At 36.7% G+C, this 23,139-nt stretch overlaps 2 protein-coding genes across 5 annotated transcripts; both read right to left on the bottom strand.

Moving 5' to 3' along the window:
• Positions 1-1,869: 1,869 nt before the first annotated feature.
• LOC127791232 (dol-P-Glc:Glc(2)Man(9)GlcNAc(2)-PP-Dol alpha-1,2-glucosyltransferase) lies at positions 1,870-12,709 on the bottom strand. Of its 4 annotated transcripts, XM_052321089.1 has the most exons (9): positions 12,474-12,708; positions 12,293-12,381; positions 6,375-6,708; positions 5,193-5,463; positions 3,778-3,915; positions 3,451-3,655; positions 2,891-3,033; positions 2,729-2,813; positions 1,871-2,593 (listed from the first exon to the last, which is right to left on the bottom strand). In XM_052321089.1, exons 1-9 carry the CDS (start codon positions 12,561-12,563, stop codon positions 2,554-2,556), a joined length of 1,395 nt encoding a protein of 464 aa, XP_052177049.1. In that variant the 5' UTR covers positions 12,564-12,708; the 3' UTR covers positions 1,871-2,553. The 4 variants fall into 4 exon arrangements, with proteins under 4 accessions (XP_052177048.1, XP_052177049.1, XP_052177050.1 ...); XM_052321088.1 differs by having other exon boundaries at positions 1,870-2,813; positions 5,259-5,463; positions 12,474-12,709; XM_052321090.1 differs by having other exon boundaries at positions 1,871-2,813; positions 6,375-6,667; positions 12,474-12,533.
• A 986-nt stretch (positions 12,710-13,695) lies between these two features.
• LOC127789526 (actin-like) lies at positions 13,696-17,273 on the bottom strand. Its single transcript, XM_052318410.1, has 5 exons — positions 17,116-17,273; positions 15,663-15,732; positions 15,110-15,503; positions 14,149-14,762; positions 13,696-14,046 (listed from the first exon to the last, which is right to left on the bottom strand). Exons 2-5 carry the CDS (start codon positions 15,720-15,722, stop codon positions 13,981-13,983), a joined length of 1,134 nt encoding a protein of 377 aa, XP_052174370.1. The 5' UTR covers positions 15,723-15,732; positions 17,116-17,273; the 3' UTR covers positions 13,696-13,980.
• Between the last annotated feature and the right edge of the window lie 5,866 nt (positions 17,274-23,139).

Here is a 23,139-nt window from a genome sequence, read left to right on the forward strand (position 1 = left end):
CAATTTCATAACTACCGTTAATTATCATTAAAAAAGATTAACAAAATATTGATGTGATTAACAACGTAGTAGACGGTTAAGTAACATGAATGGTCATTAAATTTTGCACTAGAGTACAAAAATATTAATATTTTGTTAGCCTTTTTAACTACAATTAACGATATTTAAGAAATTATATACTAAATTAAAATTTAGTAATCTTTTAATTATAAATTGAACTTGAGTAACTTTTTTTTATCTCAGTAAAAAAAAATTCAGTAGTCAATGCAAAGGTTTATTCACGATGAATCTTTCCACGCGTTAACGTTAATCACTGGATTAGCCACTAATCCAGAGGGCAATCGACGCTAATGGCTGGGGTTTATGGAATAAACAAAAATGTCAGTCGCTGTCAGTGGGGTTGAATTTCAAAACCCAGTAATTGTTTAGAGATGATCAACTGTTCCAAAGTCATAGCAGTGCCATGGGTTTACCCACAGAGACAGCTTTGCTCAACCTGAGCTTCTTGACATTGGAACTGTCATATGATCGATCAGAAGGCCAATTCTCTGGAGCCAAACAGGATGATGACAAATACATGATTCTCTACTTATATACGTATTTGAATTACAAATACATGATTGAAATATTTTCTCGAGAAAAAGAATCCAAATCAAAGAAAAAAGGGTGGCTGTGGAGAATTTGGACAATTCCCATGATATACTTGGCCAAGGGGTTGAGCTGAGACTTGTGGGTTGACTCCAAATGGCATCAGATAACATTCTTTATTTTTTATTTTATTTTCTTCAACCCACAGAGTTCAAAATAATTTAAAATAATAGAACAAATTGGAGGATAATGGTTGAAACTATATCATCTTGGGGTGGAAGTGGAGACAGTGGAATCCACCTTTTGATACATTAATTCGCATGGCATTGATGCTTATGTTTCCAAACTTTAATCATTTTCGTTTAATTGGGCATCCATTGCTTTGTAGAATAGATGCCAAATTTAAAACCTTATCTTCTTCTCTCTCTCTTTTCAATATGTGCCTTTCATGTGTGATATTTACCAGCTATGCATCCTGTACTAACACATTACTTTTCATTTTGCTCAAAACAAAATATCTTACATTATCAAGTGTTGTTTTTAATGGATACGAGCCTTGATAACTACAACGAGATTGATTCTTTGTGATTTAAAGAACATATATTCAAGTTGTGATAATAGTCTCTTTATTTGTATATAAATGTAACTCACAAAACAAAGAGTCTCGTACGCTAGTATGTTTTATCATAACCTGCTTAAAACATGGGTACGAGATAGTTAACTAAGATGGGTAGGTTTTGGATGAAATCTAAAATCTGATAACCTAGCCATCCTCAAGCCAGTGTGTTTTGGCATAGTGATCTAACTCTGTTCTATAGACAACCAATAGTGTATTCCTCTTCCGAGACTGAAGCAGTTTCATATAATAATCAACGCATCAACTTCACTCCATGAACAAGAGCCATTTGTAAGGTGCCTCAGAAACAACACAGTTTCTTGATCTGTGTCTTACCTGTGAGGTTGATCACATATGATTTCCTGAGTATTCGACAGCTGTACAGAAAATCACATACAATTCTCTTGTCCAGGAAAATCTTGGGATGATACGTTGTCATTGGTGTTCATGCCCTCGATTATATCAGAGGGGATAAATAACAGGTGTGAGGCTTTGCCTCATTGCGCATAGCGAGAATCGAACTCACAACCCACCAAACTAACACTGCCATATCACGTGTCCAACCGTTCAACCTATGCTGTCTAAGAAAACCTTTTCCTGATGACAGGAAGCCCGAAAAGCTTTCTTCCCATTCCCATGCTTGATCAAAAAGGAATGCCTAGTGCAACGGGTTCCCTGTTTTATGGGCATTGGGGGAGGGTCGTATTTGTAAGTAGCATTCCCATGCTTGATCATTTTAAGGTAGTCCAGGGGATGCCCTTATCTAACTAGAAGATGGAGCCTGATGAGAGCACACAAGTCTGCCAACAGATACCCACAAGATGCAGATCTAACAGGTGACTCTGCCCATTAGATTGTCAAAGAAAATGACGGGTCAACAAGAAACCTCTGTTTCTAATAGAGAACCTACAAGAGTTTAATTTCGGTGCACCCATAGTACAAGTAGCTTTTTAAACAATTATTAAATTTTGGCATGTTATTATCAAATTAAAATTAAACTCTACTGAAAGAATGCAGTAGATGGAATAGTGAAGAGAAAGAGCAAACAGGCTCCGTCAATGAAGCACATAAATATTAGAAAAATCCCAAGAGCCATTAGTTAACTGTTGCTATCACAATAAGAGCTACAGAATAGGGGAAAAAATATAGAGATTCATTTCTTTAACTGCATTAGAGTTAAATATTTTCTTTATCAAGAGTGTCCACTAAAAATCACTTGGTTGTCAAGTGGAAAGGCAAGCTTTTTCTTTCCGAAAGCCAAATGGTGGTATTCAAACCCCCAATCATAACTACCTGGGAAAACTGTGATTACAACCTCTTGGAAGATCCAGAATTTCTCAAGCCTTAATTTACCATATAAATCTCTGTATCCCAGGCTCATGGTCCCAGCTGTATGGCCGAAATAAGAACATATATATCGTGAAGATATTTATGACAATGTATAGGATCCCCATTAAGAGCCAACTTCTGTAATCATTGATATGCAAATGGAGAATCAAGAAAAAGAAAGGTATGGTGTAGTACCGGAACTCTATTAATGGAGCAGGAACTAGAACTGCAGCAGAAGCCAAGAAATAAGACAGCACCCATATCTTCTTCTGAGCTTGTGCTGCCAATGAACAAATGAAATGTTCAGTGAGGTGGCAAAAGACAAGAAATCTGTAAGAACTTAAGAATTGTACCAACCCAATAGATTGAAGATGGAAAACCACGAGTAGACATAAAGTGGAACCAGAAGGTACTTCATTGACCAATGAGCATTGATGACTTTCCGCCAGAGATAGAAGGGGTAGTGCCGATTATCAGCAAGAAGATAAGGGTGTGCTATGCTGCAATGGTTGGTTTGCAATGTCACAAAACATAACCAAATTTTCAAAACCATCAACCAAAGAATTCATTTTATTGGGACTGTTGATCTTGGAAGCTAATATTTCACCATTTAACTGAACAACTAAAGCAATCACGAGTCTTAATCCGACTAGGTGGGGTCAACACCATTTAACAGAATCAAGTATAAAAAATATTCAAAAAGAAAACTAGAAATTAAAAAAAAAAAAAAAAAAACTGAAATCACCAAGAGTTGATCATTAATATTAGATCTTAACCCCAACAAGAGAAAGGGTGGACGAGAAAGGGGGAAATTCACCTAGCCAATTCTATTAAAGTCAAAGACTGAATTTTGATGGTTGAACGGAAAAAATGCCTGCCACGTTTTGTTGGTATGAGCAAGGGTTGGGGGATCTGACCTGAAAAAGTGCACTGAAAGGAAGCCAGCAATAAGGGCTGCAGATAATTGAAAGAAACTGAGTAATCTATCCTTCCAGAATGACTGCAACAAGGCCGCAACTTGATGTACAGAAATGTGGAAAGGAGCCATAAACAGAGCAGATACGAGACTAAAATACATTATTTGTGCAAAATGTGGTGTAACTGCATGAGCATCTTTTGCACCTGCATTACAAGGATTCAGAATAAGAAAACAAAAACATCTCAATTATTTTGTTAGGACAAATAAAAGAAAGAAACTAACTTTCAAATCAAACATGAACAATGAAAGGGAAGGTGGCTGTTACCAAGAACTACACTCCCATTCCAACTGACAAAAGCAACAAAAGCCACTAAAACCATAAAGAAAGGACTAAGGGAAACTAAAAGCTCCCACTTAAGATGCCATGCCATATAAAAGATGCGTTGAATCTCATCAAAAAGACCTGCAACAAAGTAACGTCAAAGAAGATGTTGTTAGCATTGCAACCAAAAAGCATGAATCACCAATTGGGCAACAAAAACCATGAGAAAGCCCCCAAGTCGGACAAGGATCTGCAATTGTATCCGTCACACCAGTTTTTTTTTTTTTTCAAATTACAGTTGTCCACCAGATAATGGTATAACAGGAAAAGATAGTCAAAATACTGATGCAACTTCATGAAGCAAAACACTATTTTTTTTTTCTTTGTTTTTTCTCTGCCACCAAATGGCGCACCATAGCAGATAATAACAAAATAAATTTGGAAATGTTGGTCATGCTTTTTAATGAAAAAAAATCTATTAATATGAAACCCATAGATCTGTGAGCCACAACATGTTTGTAGAAATGAAAGAAGTTAGCATTCAAAAATCAGTATCCATGACATTAATATATTACAAGAGTTTTGCCAACAAATGCATCCATCAACAATACAACCCTCAACAATGCCACACAGGGCACAACTTAAAAGCATGTGATAAACCAATTTTAGAGACAACACAACTGAGAATGAATACATAAGGCATCAAACATTTTTTGCAGGTGGATGTGGACAATACTGAGCCCAACTATGGCATTGGCCAAGTCTTGATGGTAAAGTTGTTCTATTTATGTGCTATATTGTTGTACAAAGTAAGTGAAGTGATCTCGGCTAAAGATGCACTTTACATATATACTTCACCAGTCTCGTTGTCTGAAAGGGTAAGTATCAGCAACTCAGCTCTAAACTGACTCCAGAGACCCACAATAATGTGCACTAGGGATGCCCTTTGTTGACATAGGTCCTAAAATTAGTATACATACACTCCACGAGTTTGCTGACTGTTAACCAAAGAAAATTCAGGTAGTTAATATTCAGCTGCAACATACTTAAGAGAGTATCCTACAAGATTCTAGTATAATGAAACTTTTGCAGGCTTTACAGGAGAGGAATTAACTCATCAATAATTCACAGCCAAAAGTCCATTGGAAACATTGCTTATATCATTCCACCTGGAAGTAATATATTTGAATGATATTTTGACATTGGGTTGAGTCACCATATACAATGTTATGTTTAAATGACTTTCCAGCAGTTCAAAGATAGCAAAAGCCATCACATCATTCTTCATTTTAGAAAGGGTCATCCCTGCAGCAATTAGAAAGCTTGTATTCTCCAAGATTGAACCAGGAGATTGACAGAAAAAGTTTATAGCTACCATATTCAACATCAAATAGAAATTAACATGAGACAGACAGGACCTAAGGAAGACTTTGTGGAAGGGGCACTTCTTTGAATGGAGTAGTTCACAGTCTCCACAGTATTACCATGCCTTCTCTTTCTCAAATTGGAGCCTTTCGTGACACCTTTATCAGAAGCTAATTGACTGTCTTTCCTCACTGATAAACCAGGCTCATCTGACCGCACATTTGTTTGGCTGGGAGTCAGAGTGCATTCTATAACCCCACTACAAGCAACAAAAAGCACCCATATAATATTTGTCTGTCGAACAAATACAGCCAAAAGCCCCAACTGCAGATAACCGAATGATCTCAAGTTAGCTCTTCATAAGAAACCGAGCCCAACTAAAAATAAATTATTTTGATATTATAAAGTGGTGTCTCCATTGCGAGAATACTTTGCAATGGTTGTTTTTGTGCATAGCTTACCCTTTCTTTACAAAGAGGCTGTTCAAATTATTTTGATACCATGATCCAGGAAAATATATAGAAGATCAAGAGAAGCTATTCTGAGGCGAGCTAACAGAAATGGAGGAAGTTTGTAGCAAAAGTGGGAAAGGAAAACCAAAGAAAACTTAGTAGGAGATTCTCATACGTGACATGGATATAATGTCCTCGTATAAGATATGGCCATGGATAGAGATACATGGAGTTCTAGTAGCCAATTAAGGCTTGGGTGCTGGGGGAGGTTGTTGATCTGGGAAAATGAATCACACATGCTTTTGTCTTTCTTCAAAAGTAATATGTTCTAAAAGAACACATGATACATATAGTCATCTCAATTTTTTGGGTCCCATCTCAATTTTTTGGGTTCTACTCTTAGCTCTTTAAGGTCTTCAAGTAGCATCAAATTGAAGAGGTAGTGCAAGCCTGCTAGAGATCTTTCGCCAAAGAAATTGAAAAGCAGAAGACTTTTAAATAAAGGAAGATTGTTTGCCAAGATCCTAAGTCTAACAGTCATTAATAAAGATAACTGATTAGGGAGCTAGAATCCATATACAGGATGCACCTTGTGAGATTAAGGCTTAGATGTTGTAATTACCTAAAAATCATATGGAAGGAAAAATACAACTACTTAAAATGGTTGGCCATAAAAAGGAATGCAATCCTAGAAGTTGCCTTATCATGATGCATAAGTATATATTCTGCAAAATGTTTCATATACAAGCAAAACAGAAAATTAGCTTGAGCTGGTTCCATTACCAATGCACTGAAGAGATAATTCTTCTTCAGACAAGCAAGATACATTGCAAGTACTGCAGTAAGTGATGCAACATCTGTATAATAAAGAAATGTGAAGAACCAGTGGAGGGGGTACAATGCTAGAACAATTGCATTAAGGGTAGCTTTCATTTCATCTAGAGCTGGCCTCAACTGGGTGATTATCTCATAAACCAGAATACTGCAAATTACAGCCAAAATGGCATTTGTGGAGCGAAGAGCCACAGTTGAACAGACGTCAGAAAATGATGAGGCTGCTTGGATACAAAACATGCCTGGAAAGAAACAAGCAACATGGGCAAGTGAAAGGAAGTACCTGCAAAAGTAATAAATTGCCTGTATCAAGTTCTATTGCTAATATATTTCTTCTGATCTGGACACATTAAAGATATTTTCCTTTTCCTTTCACCTTTTTATGTGAAGCAAGAATATCTAACATGTAGCCTTCAACAACATAAGATACCTAATCATGTTGTTCTTGTTATGATTTTGTCATTGACATGATCCCTTTGGAAAGGAATCTACAAATCAGGACACTAAAAACCTGAGCACTGAGTTTCAGCACCCCTGAACTGGCCAAATATCAGGAACAATCAGAGCATTGTACTCAGCAAGCAGAAATACCCCCTTCCCTGATAGAACATAAATACTAAAAAGAACAATAGGAAGTTTGATATATCTTTACAGACACCATGGATCCGCTCAGCATCAAATCCAAATCAATAAAGAAATGAACCTATTTCAAAGAAAATGCATATAAAGTAGGAAAAGTCAGATATCTAATAAAAAATTTATTCAACTCATTCTAGTTCCTTAATTACACATGTTCATTTAACACACAGCTTTTTATACATTAATTTAGTGGCATATATAAAACAGCTTTACAAAGCACATTGCTGTCATGATCCACGTAGCAAGGAGGGGGAGATAGAGTAATTAAATGTAATAGGAAGGGAGGAATAGCTATTAGCAGAAAAAGTAGTAGAGTATGCTATAAGGGGGGTACATGTCTGTTGCTGCTTAGGCAGGTTGTACATTCCCTTAGCTGTAAGCAGTTACCGCACATGGGCAAGGAATCCAGCTATATATTCAACTGATCCTTGCCACGGATGGATAGGAAATATTCTAACGGAAATTCTGACATTCTCTCTCTCATTCTCTCCCTTTCTCTCTCTCTCCCTGTGTTCTCTCTTTCTCCCTAATTTTCTCCCCCTATCTTCATTCCTTCTCCTTCGAACAGTCCACTGGACGAAGGAATTCTAGTCAGATCCTTGGGAGCTGACATTTTGGTATCAGAGCTTGACTTGGGACATGCTCGGAGCTGTAGGTATCCTCGCCATGGCGGATGGAACGAGGATGAAACAAATGGAAAACCAACTACAGCAAGTTGCGACATCCATGGCGGACATGCAGACCAGAATGGGTACACTTGAATCCTCAGTAGGAGCGGGGGTGGATAATCGAATTACTCAAGCAATTGAGAGGTGGCGAGAAGAAAACCGAGAGCAGAGTGCTCTGTTGAGGGGACAACTGATGGAGCAGATGCAACAATTCGTAAGAATGTTCGCATCTCAACACCCAATGAGACTTTCAACGGAGTTTCCTCCCAGGGATAGAACGGAACCAATCCTTCTTGGGGTAGGGATGGAGCCTCCGCATGCTAGAGCATCAGAATTTAAATTAGAACCGGAGATGATGGAAGAAAGCATGATGGGAAGAGCCCGCAATGCTCCGTTCATGGTACTTATAGACAGTGGGTACAGCTTCTTGGATGAAACCATGGCCCGAAAGTTAGAGTGTGAGATCTCCAGCTCACACCCTCTATCAATAATAGTAGCTAATGGAAATAAGGTTGTGAGTCAGTCCTCCTGTGTGGGGTTTTGCTGGGAAATGAACGGTGAAGAATTTGTGGCAGATTTGAGGCTATTGAAGCTGGGGGGTTGTGATGTGGTGCTCGGTGTAGATTGGATGAAGGGGGTCAGCCTTATCAATTTCGATTTCAATAAAATGGAGGTAACTTTTGAGAAGGATGGAAAGAAAAAAACCCTAACAGGCAGTCAAGAGTCAGGGGTGTGTAAAATGATTTCTAGAAAGAGGCTGCAAAGGATGTTTAAAAACAAACTCTCCCGGGTGGCCCAACTTTTCACTATACATGCCATAGAATTCACACAAGAACAAGGAGTGCAGGACGGGGAGTTGACAATGGCTGTGAACAATAGCTCACATGAACCCTAGAAGGTACAAGAACTCGACTCTCTTAACATGCTCTTAATTGAATTTAGGGACCTTTTTTCCGAGCCAACTGCTTTGCCACCCAAAAGATCACTTGATCACACCATTAACTTAAAACCAAATGCCGAGCCTGTTAACCTAAGGTCTTACCGATACCCACCTAGACAGAAGATTGAAATAGAAAAACTCATCAAGAATATGTTACAAAGATCCATCATACAACCAAGCCATAGCCCATTTGCATCTCCTGTATTACTTGTCAAAAATAAAGATGGTTCATGGCGGTTTTGTATCAATTACCGCTAGCTCAATGCCATGACCATCAAGGACAAGTTTCCCATACCTATTGTGGAAGATTTGCTTGATGAATTAAAAAATGCTTCTGTTTTCACCAAACTCAACTTAAGATCCGGCTATCATCAAATTAGAATGAGGCCGGAAGATATCCCCAAAACAGTTTTCAAAACTCACCAAGGGCATTATGAATTCATAGTAATGCCATTTGGCCTCACCAATGCTCCCGCAACTTTCCAAGCCTTAATGAACCAGATTTTTGAACCTTATTTATGCAAATTCATATTGGTTTTCTTTGATGACATTTTGATCTACAGCCCCACTTTTGCCCAGCACTTAACCCACCTAAAAACTACCCTTGAGGTCCTTAGATTCAATAAATTGTATGTTAAAGAGTCGAAGTGTGCCTTTGCACAAAAGCAAGTGGAATATCTTGGGCATACTATATCAAAAACAGGTGTGAGTACTGACCCTAGCAAGGTGGCAGCAATGGTTTCTTGGCCCAGGCCTCAAAGTGTCAAGGGGCTGAGGGGATTTTTGGGTTTAACCGGCTACTACTAACAGTTTGTAAAGGATTACGGTGTAATCAGCCGACCTCTCACCAACCTGTTGAAGAATGATGGATTTCAATGGGATTCCAAGGCGGAAGAAGCTTTCAGAGAGCTTAAGCAAGCTATGAGTCAAGTACCCACTTTAGGCCTACTAGATTTTAGCAAGACTTTTGTTCTAGAAACGGATGCGAGCGCTAAGGGTATTGGGGCAGTGCTGGTTCAGGAAGGAAGGCTGATAGCATTCCTAAGCCAAGCTCTAGCACCTAGGCATCTTGGGCTAAGTATCTACAAGAAGGAGCTACTGGCGGTATTATTGGCAGTGGAGAAATGGCGCCATCACCTAAAAGGAGGGAGACTTGTGATTAAAACAGATCGTGAAAGTCTGAAATTTTTGCTACAACAAAAGTTGCACACCCAGCTGCAAAGGAAGGGGATGACAAAGCTAATGGGATTGGATTATGTAATCCAATATAAGAAGGGGAAGGAAAACCTAGCAGCAGATGCGCTATCTAGGTGCTTTGAGGAAGGAAGTCTAGTTGCAATCACCACCCTCATTCCTGATTGGTGCCAAGAGGTAGTTGACAGTTACGAAACGGCTGGAAGAACTAAGGAACTTCTTCAGCAGCTGGTAGTAAACCCATCCTCAAGACCCGGTTACACTTTGAGCAATAGCGTAATCAGGTACCAAGGAAAACTGGTGATAGGAGAGGATGAGGAGTTAAGGAAGAAAATAATAGAGGCATTACATGCCTCCCCCATAGGGGGACATTCGGGAATTGAAAACACCTATCACAAGGTCAAACAATTATTCCAGTGGCCAGGAATGAAAAGGTATGTCAAGGATTTTGTACTAAGCTGTGATACTTGCAGGAGATGCAAATCCGAGAATATAGCTAAACCAGGGCTACTGCAACCTTTGAATATACCTAGGAGACCATGGGAGAGTACCTCAATGGATTTTGTTGAAGGACTTCCCAAATCTGAAGGAAAATACTGCATCATGGTGATAGTAGACCGGTTCACCAAATATGGCCATTTCATCGGGCTAGTTCATCCCTACACTGCTCAAGAGGTAGCAAAGATGTTCTTGGATCAGGTAATCAAGCTACACGGCGCACCAAAGGCCATAGTATCTAATCGCGACAAGATCTTCACGAGTTTGCTGTGGAAGGAGCTGATGGGGCTGCTGGGAGTTAAGCTACATATGTCAACGGCTTACCACCCTGAATCCGATGGCCAAACCGAAAGGGTTAATTAGTGTTTGAAGATGTATCTAAGGTATTCTTGCTTCTTATAGCCAAGAACTTGGCACAAGTGGCTTCCCATGGCCCAATGGTGGTACAACTCTAGCCACCACAGCTCTATAAAAAGGTCTCCTTTTGAAGCACTCTATGGCTATAAACCACCACTTCTACCATCCTTGGGAGACTCTTCCACAGTGGCAGCTTTGGATGTTTATCTCCAGCAAAGGCAGCAAGCTTTACAGGTGCTAAAAAGGAAATTAGCTACTTCTCAGAACTGGATGAAGCAATTTGTAGATAGGAGGAGTGAAAGAGAATTTCAGGTGGGAGAATGGGTGTATTTGAAGCTTAAACCAGGTCACCTAAGGGCCTTACTGCAAAACCCTAGCTCCAAGTTGAATCCAAGATACTACGGCCCATTTCCCATCACTACAAAGGTGGGAAATGTAGCATACCGGTTGCAACTACCAGAAGGCTCCAACATCCACCCGATATTCCATGTGGCACTCCTTAAAAAATTAGTAGGAACTCAACCACCAAGTCCTACCCTACCCGACCTCCCAAGTGCCAATGACAGTATTAAAGAACCGGTAGTTGTGCTAGATAGGAGGGTGATCTACAAGCATGGGGCTCCTATTCCTCAAGTACTCATCAAGTGGTCTCATCTCCACTCGGATAGCAACACATGGGAATACCTTCCGGACATGCCAATTTCCAAGAGTAGCCAGCCTCCTCCACATTTCTTGAGGACAAGAAAATTTTGAAGAGGGGGGTAATTGTCATGATCCACGTAGCAAGGAGGGGGAGATAGAGTAATTAAATGTAATAGGAATGGAGGAATAGCTATTAGCAGAAAAGGCAATAGAGTATGCTATAAGGGGGGTACATGTTTGTTGCTGCTTAGGCAGGTTGTACATTCCCTTAGCCGTAAGTGGTTACCCCACATGGGCAAGGAATCCAACTATATATTCAGCTGATCCTTGCCACGGATGGATAGGAAATATTCTAATGGAAATTCTGACATTCTCTATCTCATTCTCTCTCTGTCTCTCTCTCTCTCTCTCTCTGTTCTCTCTTTCTCCCTAATTTTCTCCCCCTATCTTCATTCCTTCTCCTTCGAACAGTCCACTGGACGAAGGAATTCTAGTCAGATCCTTGGGAGCTGACAATTGCGGCATTGTGTCTTCAACTCAGCATGTAGATTTCAGAATACATATTTCTTTTGTCAATGTTTCTTTCCAAACCAGAAACGAAAACCTCAATTAAATAGTTAAGTTCTATTCGATGGAGTGAAGCCTTGCCTACCCTTCAATCATCTATAATGAAAAATATAAGTTCCAGTCTTTTCTTTCTTTCTTTTACTTGTTCTCCAACAAATTCTAAAGCAGCCAACCATAAAATTATCCTTCTCATTCAGTTTGGTCCTTAATCTTATGAGAAGGGAAGAAGACACCCCCCATCACTTAGGTTTTTCCACTGAACATCAAACAAACCAAATGTTTATAACTGTATACACAACTCAAGATAAATAGATGCACCGAAGGAAACAAGAAAGCTAAAGGGAGGCAATTCTGAAACATACAATCCAGGAGGAGTGGTGATCATGGGATCCCAACTTCCGAAATTGCCCTTGCAGTACTGCTGCGCCTGCGGGACATGAAATATCTCATCCTGCCATCACACACACCTATCCCGTGAATCAACAAATATCAACATTCAAGCATGTATATGTGCATACCAAAGGGGGTTTCTTTTGACAGTACCATGTAAGGATCAGGAACAATGCGATTGACGAGGATTGAAATTGGGATAATCCATGAGCTCACAATCACTGCAACTGCTAATCTGCCCATCCTGTCTCTCTCTCTATATGTATATATCTATATATGTATTCATATAATCCAGAAAAAAGCTGCGTTCATGGGCAAAAACTTGGTGAATTCGTTGGTTCATCGGCTAATGAAAACCCACTGCTCACCGATCGATTTCACGGATTTGGGGGGAAATAATTTATTGATACCGAGAACGGCACGATTCGTACAGTATGAAACGACGACGTAGTTAGCTTGCCTCACTCACCCTAGGCGCTGGACAAGTTTTCCGTTTCGAAACGTTAAAAAAGACCGAATCAATTTTTTTTTTTTTGTAATTTTAAAAATATTTTAGTGTATATTTATAATATTAAAAAAATATTATAAACGCATTTTCATATACGAAGAGATTAAAGACAAATGAAAGCACGTTGTTTCCGTCTCTAAAGAGGTTAGAGATAGAAAATTTTTTGTCTCTAACTCAATATTTTTAAATTTATTATTCTATTATGCTTGATTATTTTTTTAATTCATTTTTTGTTTTTAAATTTTGTTTCTAATATATTTATTTATTTCCTCCAAGTTTTTATTTTTTATTTTTTAAAAAATATTATTTTTTTATTTTCCTTTCGTATTGTATCCATTTTCTATTTATGTTTTCAGACAATCTAAGGAAATACAAGGCCTTAAAATTAGTTATAATTTTTGTTTTTATTATATTTAAAATACTAATTTTAAATTTTGAAAATGTATATGATGATGGTTTTTTTTAGAACCAGAAAAAGAATATTCATCAAGTAAGGTGGGAGCCCAATTACTGTTGGAAGCTTAAGCAATCTTGAAAGCATTGCAAACCCAAGCAAGTTCTCCTTTCCTTTCTCTCAAAGGTTGAGATGGTATTACTACTTCAACTTATGTCCTTTTAATGGGAAATTAAATTATTAGACTTGAAGGAGCCGTACTCGTGTACCAGTACGACGTCATTTATACGGCTCAAGTAAAATTTACGTTAAAGTTCTTGGTTGGCAGTTGAGGTTTAAGACTGGGAGCATCCATCACGAGTGAAGTTTAGGAGACACTCATATGAGCCAACTGGCAAATGGGAAACTAAAGCTTTTGCTTTTCATAATGCCCCCACTAGACACTTTAATGATTCAATGGAAGTGCTTGAATTGGTTTCGAAGAGAAGCAACTAGAGAGTTTAATTATTCATTCGATTATGAAACAATCCCTTGCATAATAAGCAACTGCAGAATTAACATTATGCCTAGAGGATTCGGAACAAGCGTATCTGAAACTGTTACGTGAAACAACAATCAAAGAATTGGAAATTATCAGGGAAGGTCATTGTCCAGAGATCTTAAGATACTGACAGGGTAGAAAGAAGCGCTTAACCAAGAACAGGGAAAGCGAGCAGCAAATTTTCTCCCATGGGGTCTGGTCCGGATTTTCGCTGTCATTAGAAGCACTTCCTATGTACAATCGAAGGGCCAGACTCGTCATATTCTGCCTTTGCTATCCACATCTGCATTCAAAATGGCAGCCAATCCTCCAATTAGAAACAGTGGAAAGAGAATTCTGAGATGAATAGGGAAGAGGAAATGAATACGTGAAAGAATTAACGAACCTGCTGGAAAGTGCTGAGGGATGCCAGGATGGAACCTCCAATCCAGACGCTGTACTTCCTTTCTGGTGGAGCTACCACCTTAATTTTCATGCTACTAGGTGCTAATGCTGTGATTTCCTTGCTCATTCTGTCAGCAATGCCAGTGAACATGGTAGATCCACCACTAAGTACAATGTTTCCATAGAGATCCTTCCTGATATCGACGTCACACTTCATAATAGAGTTGTAAGTCGTTTCATGAATACCAGCAGCTTCCATTCCGATCATGGATGGCTGGAAAAGGACCTCTGGACAACGGAAACGCTCAGCCCCAATTGTGATTACCTGCCCATCAGGTAATTCATAGTTCTTCTCAACGGATGAACTTGTCTTGGAAGTTTCAAGTTCCTGCTCATAATCGAGGGCAATGTATGCCAGCTTCTCCTTGATGTCCCTCACAATTTCACGTTCAGCAGTAGTGGTGAATGAATAGCCACGCTCGGTCAGGATTTTCATCAGGGCATCTGTGAGGTCCCGGCCTGCAAGGTCAAGACGCAGGATGGCATGGGGAAGTGCGTAACCTTCATAGATGGGGACAGTATGGCTGACACCATCTCCAGAGTCCAGAACAATACCTGCAAAACATGAAAATAAGAACCAAAAAGGTATGGTTTATGCCCTGCCAACCCATCATCAGAATCACGAAAACTCGTGTCATGGATTCAGTAGTTTTACCTTGTCCCTATTTGGTAAGTCAGAACTTGAATATGGAAACAACAAAGTCAACGTCTAAGCACTTAATGCATAAAGAATATTAACATGATTGACAAGTATTTGATTTCTGTCCTAGCTTAGACCGATCCTAGCTGGCACTGACTTGAGGGGTTTTCTTGGAAAACCAGATCTCATATTGCAAATCATCCTAGAAACAAGACAGGGAGTAACTGATGCTAAGATAAAAGATATTGAATGAACAGCTCACCAGTTGTGCGACCGCTGGCATAGAGAGAAAGAACGGCCTGTATGGCAACATACATAGCAGGAGCATTGAAGGTTTCAAACATTATTTGTGTCATCTTCTCACGGTTAGCCTTTGGGTTTAGAGGTGCTTCGGTGAGGAGAACTGGATGCTCTTCTGGAGCCACACGAAGCTCATTATAGAAAGTGTGATGCCAGATCTTCTCCATATCATCCCAGTTATTGACAATCCCATGCTCGATTGGGTATTTTAAAGTTAAAATACCTCGCTTGGACTGAGCCTCGTCCCCAACATATGCATCTTTCTGCCCCATGCCAACCATCACACCTGTATGACGTGGGCGGCCGACTATACTAGGGAACACAGCCCTTGGAGCATCATCTCCAGCAAATCCAGCCTATAAGAATAAGTTAGCAATATCATAATTTACCGGAGTTCCGGTATGAAAAAAATGGCAATATTCAGAGTGTTCTAATATGTCATCCGAAATAATTAGGAAGAGCTCTGTCCTAAAGAGATTAGACAAGAAAAGTAGTTAAAGGTGTTGACTAGATACCTTGACCATCCCAGTTCCATTATCACAGACAAGAGGTTGAATCTCCTCGGTCTCTGCCATCTTCTAAAGCCTGTCAGTTAATATGCACATAAAAAATTAGAATGCCGTGGGAAAACATAAACCTACAAATCAGAAATTTCTTCGCAGGAGGCATCAACTTAGTTGATATCATAGGAAATCTAAAAAGAAAATACCTAGTAAATCTTTCATTAATAAGATAGGCATTGCCTTTTGGCCATTAATATTTGAAAATCTAGCAAAATCATTAACAAAAAGATGAAAGGAGAGCAACAAATCTCTGGCATAACGGTTGACATTATTTTCCATATAAAATCTATGGCCTTAAAAAGAAATCATATTTATACTAATGAACCTTGCAAAGATAGCCATGGAATTCGTAACAGCATCTCACAAGCAACATCCACCCAGTTCTACAGGGCAAGAAGACTTCAAAGGGAAATGGTTTTTGATCTTGAATCTGAGAATCAAATTCTGCTGGACAATACCTCACTTCTTATGTTTCTTGACAAGATAAGCCAAAATCTGATCAAAGAGATAATTTATTGGCAAACTTAGGGCACCTTAAGACTGTTAAAGTGTCTGGCTCAAATGTTGAGAAACCAAATTATGCATCAAATTTGATCATATTTACCAAATAAGCCTAGACTTTCCCTCAGTCTTCTAAATGAGCTGAATTTCAAATTAGTAATAATGCATCTAATAGAAACTCAAAGTAGGTGCCCGCTCTTATTCGGTGTATTCGTGAACCATGCGCTGCCATTTCATGAGAAACACCAAGTATTTTAACTGCCAAATTCATGACTCACGAGCATAAACATCAAGGGCAGATCCTTTGCTCCAAAGACAAAATCCAAATCAAACTAACATTGTCCCATGATAAAAACAAGGATTGTTCTAACCAAAAATAAAAAAAAAAAGTTTAAAGATCCAAGCAATAGAGCCATGGATACCTATGTTATAATACGAGAAGCTCAGTTGCACGATCTGTCAAGCAAAACGAAGCAGTAAACGGAGACGACCTCACCACTTCAATAGAGTCTAGGAACGCATCTAGCACACGCATATATGTCTATCTTCGTACTTACACATAACATACACATAAACATAAGCATATACTTGTGCATCGGTCCCCCAAAATCACAATGCAGGTCAATCATCAACTCAGAAACTCATCCGCAAAACAATTCAGGCTCAAACAAACAGTCGCGAATAAACTGCATCCGACACATACGCGTGAGTATCCGAATCACTCAAAAGAATTCGAGGAAAACGTGATTTACTTGCAACTGTCGCCAATTTCCGATCAAATCACTCAAGAAACTTCAACAGAGAAGCGGATTTCCGATCAGCATCCGCCAATCGGTAACGAGTTAATACACATTTGACAGAGAAATATTCTGAATGAAGATCGAAGAGTCGTGAGAGGACTCACCTTTTTCAATAACCTGCGACTGTGTCTGTGAGAGAGGAAGAACGAGTGCGTCTCCGGTGAAGCGCCTCGAGTTTGAAGAGAGATTTGTGGCAAACTGTGAGATGAGAAGGCTTCTTTGCCTGTAGATGGGAACAAGGCCCTTTTAAATGAGCGTCAAAAGCGGCCTTCTCGCTCCGATAGGCGCGACCGTCCGTTGTTTATACGTGAAAGGAAAATTATCCACTCTTAACGCCCCAGTAATAATTTGAATATTTCCAATGTTATATTTATTTTTCAAATTAAATTAACATGCAAGTATATATATATATCATTAAGTTGTCGCTTATAGTCACGTTTAAAAATAATATTAAACGTCAGGTGTCGTCTCTTCATTAAAATAGGTTAAAAAAATTATTTATTATTATTTGACGTGTAAAGAGTTATTATTTATCTTATATTTATAATGCATGAAAATATTTTGATGGTCTCCTTTTAACATTTTAATGTTGGAAAATATCAACAAAAAAAAAAAACGTTTTATATGGAATGATGATATATTAGAACTTTTTTGGGTGGAAAGATTTATAATTGTATAGTTGTTTTGTAATAATATTAAAATAAAATAAGTGTTGGGTGTGAGTGACTGAGATGGGGCCAACTCAGCCGACCCAACAGGCCGAGAAGAACATTATAGTGGAGAACATGACCTTGGACTCCACGAAACCTTGACGACTCCTTGGGCTTCCTCCAAAAGCAAAGGCCTCCTTCGTCATCAGATCCATATCCAAGAATTCAACAGTAGTGGGGTTGGTTGGTAACTAAAATGATGTCGTTCGCATTGTTGGTCATAATTAAAATTTCTAAATTATTTTAAAATAGAAACTCCTGTGAGTTAAATATTTGAAATAATTTTAAATGGAAGTGTTATTTAGATATTTAGAAGAGACATTTAGTGCGACACTCTTCTTTTAATATATTATATATTTATATTAATTAAATATATAATATAATACACAAATAAAAAGTTTGACCTTAAATGCTATTCTAAATATTTAACTAACATTAAGATAGGATTAAATCTATATTTTTGTCCATGTTTTTCTGTATGATTAATTGAAATTTTTGATACTTCGATTGCATTCTTAAATTTAATTTTTGTACTTTGAATTTTTTTTTATATGACAACTTAAATTTTTTTGTTATTTTGATTACACTTCTGGATATATTTTTTAATTAATTTAATTATCATACCTTCATGTGTAAAAAAATAAAATTAAATGACAAAATATATGTCACACTTTATTTACATTAAAATACATGGATTAAATTGATTCAAAAATATAAATATATGGTAATTAAAATAATAAAAAATTTGAATTACCATGTTAAAGTATAAGGGTTAAATAGATTAAAAAATATAAATATAATAAATATAATTAAAATAATAATAAAATAATTATATAAAAAAATATAAAAGTACAAATACAAAAGTATAGGTTTGGGCTTAAAATAGCGTAGACACGAGGACATACATGATGGATGGAGATGGGGGGGGGGGGGGGGGGGGGGGGGCGCAAAATCACGAGGCATGTGGATGGCGGGCAATGATGCCCACCATCAGGATTGCGTGCGTGTTCATGCTTTTACCGTACGCCACCACCACATTACCAAATTATTAAACCAACCTTGCCTAATTAAATTATGATAAAGGCTATATAGTTTTTCAAGATATTGACATTTTGTACAATTGGTGTACGTCATTTTTATTATATATTATATTTCATATTTTTGCTATATAATAAATTTTTCATGTTACATAAAATACTATTTATAACATATTTAGTAAATTTCATGATATTATGAGTATTTTTCACAAAATTTATGTTCTTAAAAGAGGTTCTCATTTCAAAAAAAATAGACCTCTGATATTGATTTTAATATTGTGTTTAAGTCTTTAATAAAATTTAATACATAATTTAAATATTAAAGTGTTCACGCAATGACTGTCATATGCTTTTTAATTGTTTTATTTTTTTATAGAATTTAAGTAATTTGACAACGATATTCTCAAGAAATAAATTTATTGTTATATTCGAACGACAACAACTAAACTTTTGACAATGATATAAGTTTTATTATTGATAATATTTATAATAGATCTTCAATTTATCATTTTTGACATATAAGCTAAAATTATATCTTACGTGGTTGGAGTTAGTAAAAAGATATAAATACTTTCGATACTTGAAAAATTTTAGTTATATTTGTTGTTATTATTGTTAAAATTTTTATTATGGTAAAAATATCTTCACACTATCTATCTAACAAATTAGTCAAAATTTAATAATTTGTCATTTTTTTATCTTTCTTTTGTTTAATGATGGCTAAACCATTATCAAACTAAACAAAAGAAATCAATTAATAGTCAAATTCTAACAAATTTGCCATAAGATTAGAAAATATGAAATGAGTCCCTACAAGCGTAGCACAGTTGATACTCGAGTAACAGATTGCAGACAAGAATGCAGGTTCGAGTCATGGTAGTCGTAGTGTGGGAGTTTCACCCTCTTATGAGAGTGGCTCTTTGTGGGCACTATACACTGTGTCTCTTGTCTAAGGGGCTGCCGTGTACCGTGATTTACCCTTCCCACATGCGTGAAGCAGTGTGTAAAGGGTTTTTAAGGTGAAGGATTTTACCTTTTGTAGACAAGAAAATACGAAAGGAGAGAGAAAGTGTGAAGGTATTTTCGTAATATTAAAATTGTTAATATTTATGAAAAAAAGATGAGGGAAAAGTACAACTAAAATTATAAAATTTGAGAAATCTTCGTCATTTATCAAATATGAAGGGTGTTTCTATATTATTTATCAAATCTTAGGGTCTCAAGTGCAATTTAACCCTGAAAAAGTGAATTATATAACTGCTACTTTACTCTTTATCGTTATAAACACCAAACTTTTATTTCCGTTAAAATTCGAACATTCTTTTAATTTTATGTCAAATTATGTCAACAAAAGTTGAGGGGAACATATTAATATAACTTCAAAAAATTACTTAATGAGTTTAAGTTAATTTAGCATTATTTTAGCAAAAAAATAAGTTAATTTAGCATTAAATATTATGAAATTTATATTAATATATGCAGTTTTAGCTTTCCTTAACAAAATTCGATAGCAAATAAAAAAGAGATTAAACTTTAAAAAAATTAAATTTTAATAATTATGGTGATAAAAATTAAAATATAATAACTAATTTATTACAAAATAGAAATTTCTGAAACTACACAAAAGCGTCCAAAATAAGAGAAAATTACATTGACCATCCAACTTTTAAATATATTTTCCATATCTATAAAATATCAATATTTAAAATGTAATTTATTAAGCAATTTTTATAAGTAAGGATAGTATGTTATCCAAATTAGGATTAACATTGAGTCGGTTTGGATTAAAATATTAAAATTAAATAGATTGAAATTGCATAAAACATTGAACTGAATCAATCGAATAAATACAAAAACTAAGGCCTTCTTCTCTTATTTTCTTTACTGTTTTCAATTCATTTTGAGTTTTCAATTTTTTAAAATATTGAAAATACTTTTATTTTGTTATTTTCAAAACTAAAAAAATATAAAAAAAACTCAAAATAATATTTTATTATTTTAGGTGTATTCAACCAAAGCTAACTAAAAACACCCTAATTGTTGAAAACACGAAAAACACCCAACACCCCACCCTATCCCACCACAATCTCGTGCTCATATCTTATTCTTCTTTTCTATTCTTTTTTGGCCGTCAACCACCACTGCCATCGCCATCAACGCCGTCGATCGACATCACATCTGTCATCACCGCCCCCATCTTCTTTTCTCCACTCTTCTCTTCTAGCCAATCACTGACCATCGCCGTCAACCGACAACCCCAGCATCGTGCCCGCCACCGCCCATCTCCGAACGACCGAGCATCACTTCCTCTTCACTAATTTCTTACTATTGCGACTCCTCTCCTCTTCTATGATTTGATTTTGTTTTGTTTTATTTGATTTTTTTGTTTTATTTTATTTGAATATTAAACTGATTATGTAATATAATTTTTTTTGTATTATTTTTTTAATAATATTTCTAAGATTTTGGATTTTGTCTATAATAAACCAATGTTATATTATTTTATAATTTATAATTCCTTTCTTCAGTGTCTCATATTGTGGGTAATCTAAATCTTAAAATTAACATCGGTCAAAAATAAATTTATTATAAAATTAATAGTTGAATCAAATTAAAAATTGCTTTAGAAAGTACTTTACAATTTTAATATATTACATACAATTAGATTATCAGTTATCTTTGTATTTATAGTTTAAAGTCTTTGAATCAAATTTATAATTTACTAATAAATATTTACAATTTATTTTGAATCAAATTTATTGAATAAAATATCATAAAATAATTTTTAAATTTTCAAAGTAAATGCATTTTCTAGTTTTCTATTTTGAGAAACAAATATTTAGAATGATAAAAAGAACGTGTTTTTAGTAATTTTAAAATACATACTCAAAACACAAAACTAAAAATGAATTTAAAACTTAAAACTAAAAATTGAAATACGAAGAGAATACCACCTAAACAAATAAAAAATCGAAAAAATTGAACAAATATGAAAAAATCAAAATGACAGAAAAAATTGAAAAGCAACCAAAAGCAAAAAAAAAAAAAAAAAAAACGAACAAACCAAAAAATCAAAAAATGGGCAAAATCGAAGAGTTACACAAGTAAATTTTTCAATTAATCGAGTAAGCTTTCCCAATTACTCGAGTAAACAATAAATTTACGTAAGTAATCCTAAATATTACTCGACTAATAAAAAGTATTAGCCAATTATCTTTTGAGACAGAAAAGGGATGAAAAATCTTCCATTTATTACTCGACTATCCTTGAGATTGTATGTGAGTAATTTAATTATTACTCAACTAATGAGTAATATTAGTCAATTAAATTTTAGGACAAAGAGTGAACTGATTTTTGAACTACTATTACTCGAGTAACGAATAATATTAGTCGACTAATCCATGAAGGATTCCTTTAAAGTCAGAAGGACGAGTTGTTACATAGTACAACTCGTCCTTGGCACTTTTGAAGGTATAAAGGCTTCTAACGATCTTGGGCGAAGGGGGGAGCTACATTTCCTCATGAAAAAGACGGTTAACGAGTTTAGTTGGGCATATAAGTTCAGGGTGAGCTGAAAAGGAAAAAGTTTGAGGTCATTCAAAAGATCTACTATGTAAGGAAGAATTGGAAACCTAAGCCTAGACTCTAAGAGTTGGGGAATAACGACGACAAATCCCTTTGACGGGAAGGTAGCATGGTCTTCTGGCGAGGGGACCATCACACGACAACTAGCAGGCAAGTGGTACTCCCTCGCGCATGACTTCAAATCGTTAAATGTCATTATGGAGGAGTAGTGCTTAAACACCTCGTGAGCTGCGTGCTCCTCAGAAGCTCATTGTCTCGTGGTGAGGATGAAAGATGTGGTAGTTCCTTCGGCAACTTCAGCGTCGTGAGAGGTCATCCCTTATACGATTTTCGTCCATCCTTCACACGGCTCTGAAGAGCTTGAAGTGTCCATATCCCCTACTGAGTAGTTGCGGCGCCTTTGATCTGAGGAGGACATCTACAATAAAGTTAGAGTTGGGTCGCCATAAGCAGACTAGCCCCCACGAGCTAAAAATAAAATAAAATCCTAGGGACATTTTCTACTTGTCAAGTTGCGCGTTGTGCAACAGGAGAATTGCTCAAGGCAATGGGGCTGAGTTTATCAGCCCGTTAGCCCTATAAAATAAATGGATGCCAACCCAATAATCATCAAGCTCGGAGGTTAGACAACACGTCACTTGACGCCCTAACAACACACAGCCATCGCCAGGAGGCGAGGTGTGGCGTGGAAGAGAAGTCGACAGAGGAAGTTAAAAGCAGTGGTAAAGTGAGTTGATAAGTTGAAATAGGCTTACCATTTCAGATCGATTGTTGCGAATACCAAAGGTGAAGGTCA

The sequence above is a fragment of the Diospyros lotus genome, chromosome 14 (genome assembly GCF_014633365.1).
Source record: "Diospyros lotus cultivar Yz01 chromosome 14, ASM1463336v1, whole genome shotgun sequence".
Classification (NCBI taxonomy): Eukaryota; Viridiplantae; Streptophyta; class Magnoliopsida; order Ericales; family Ebenaceae; genus Diospyros; species Diospyros lotus.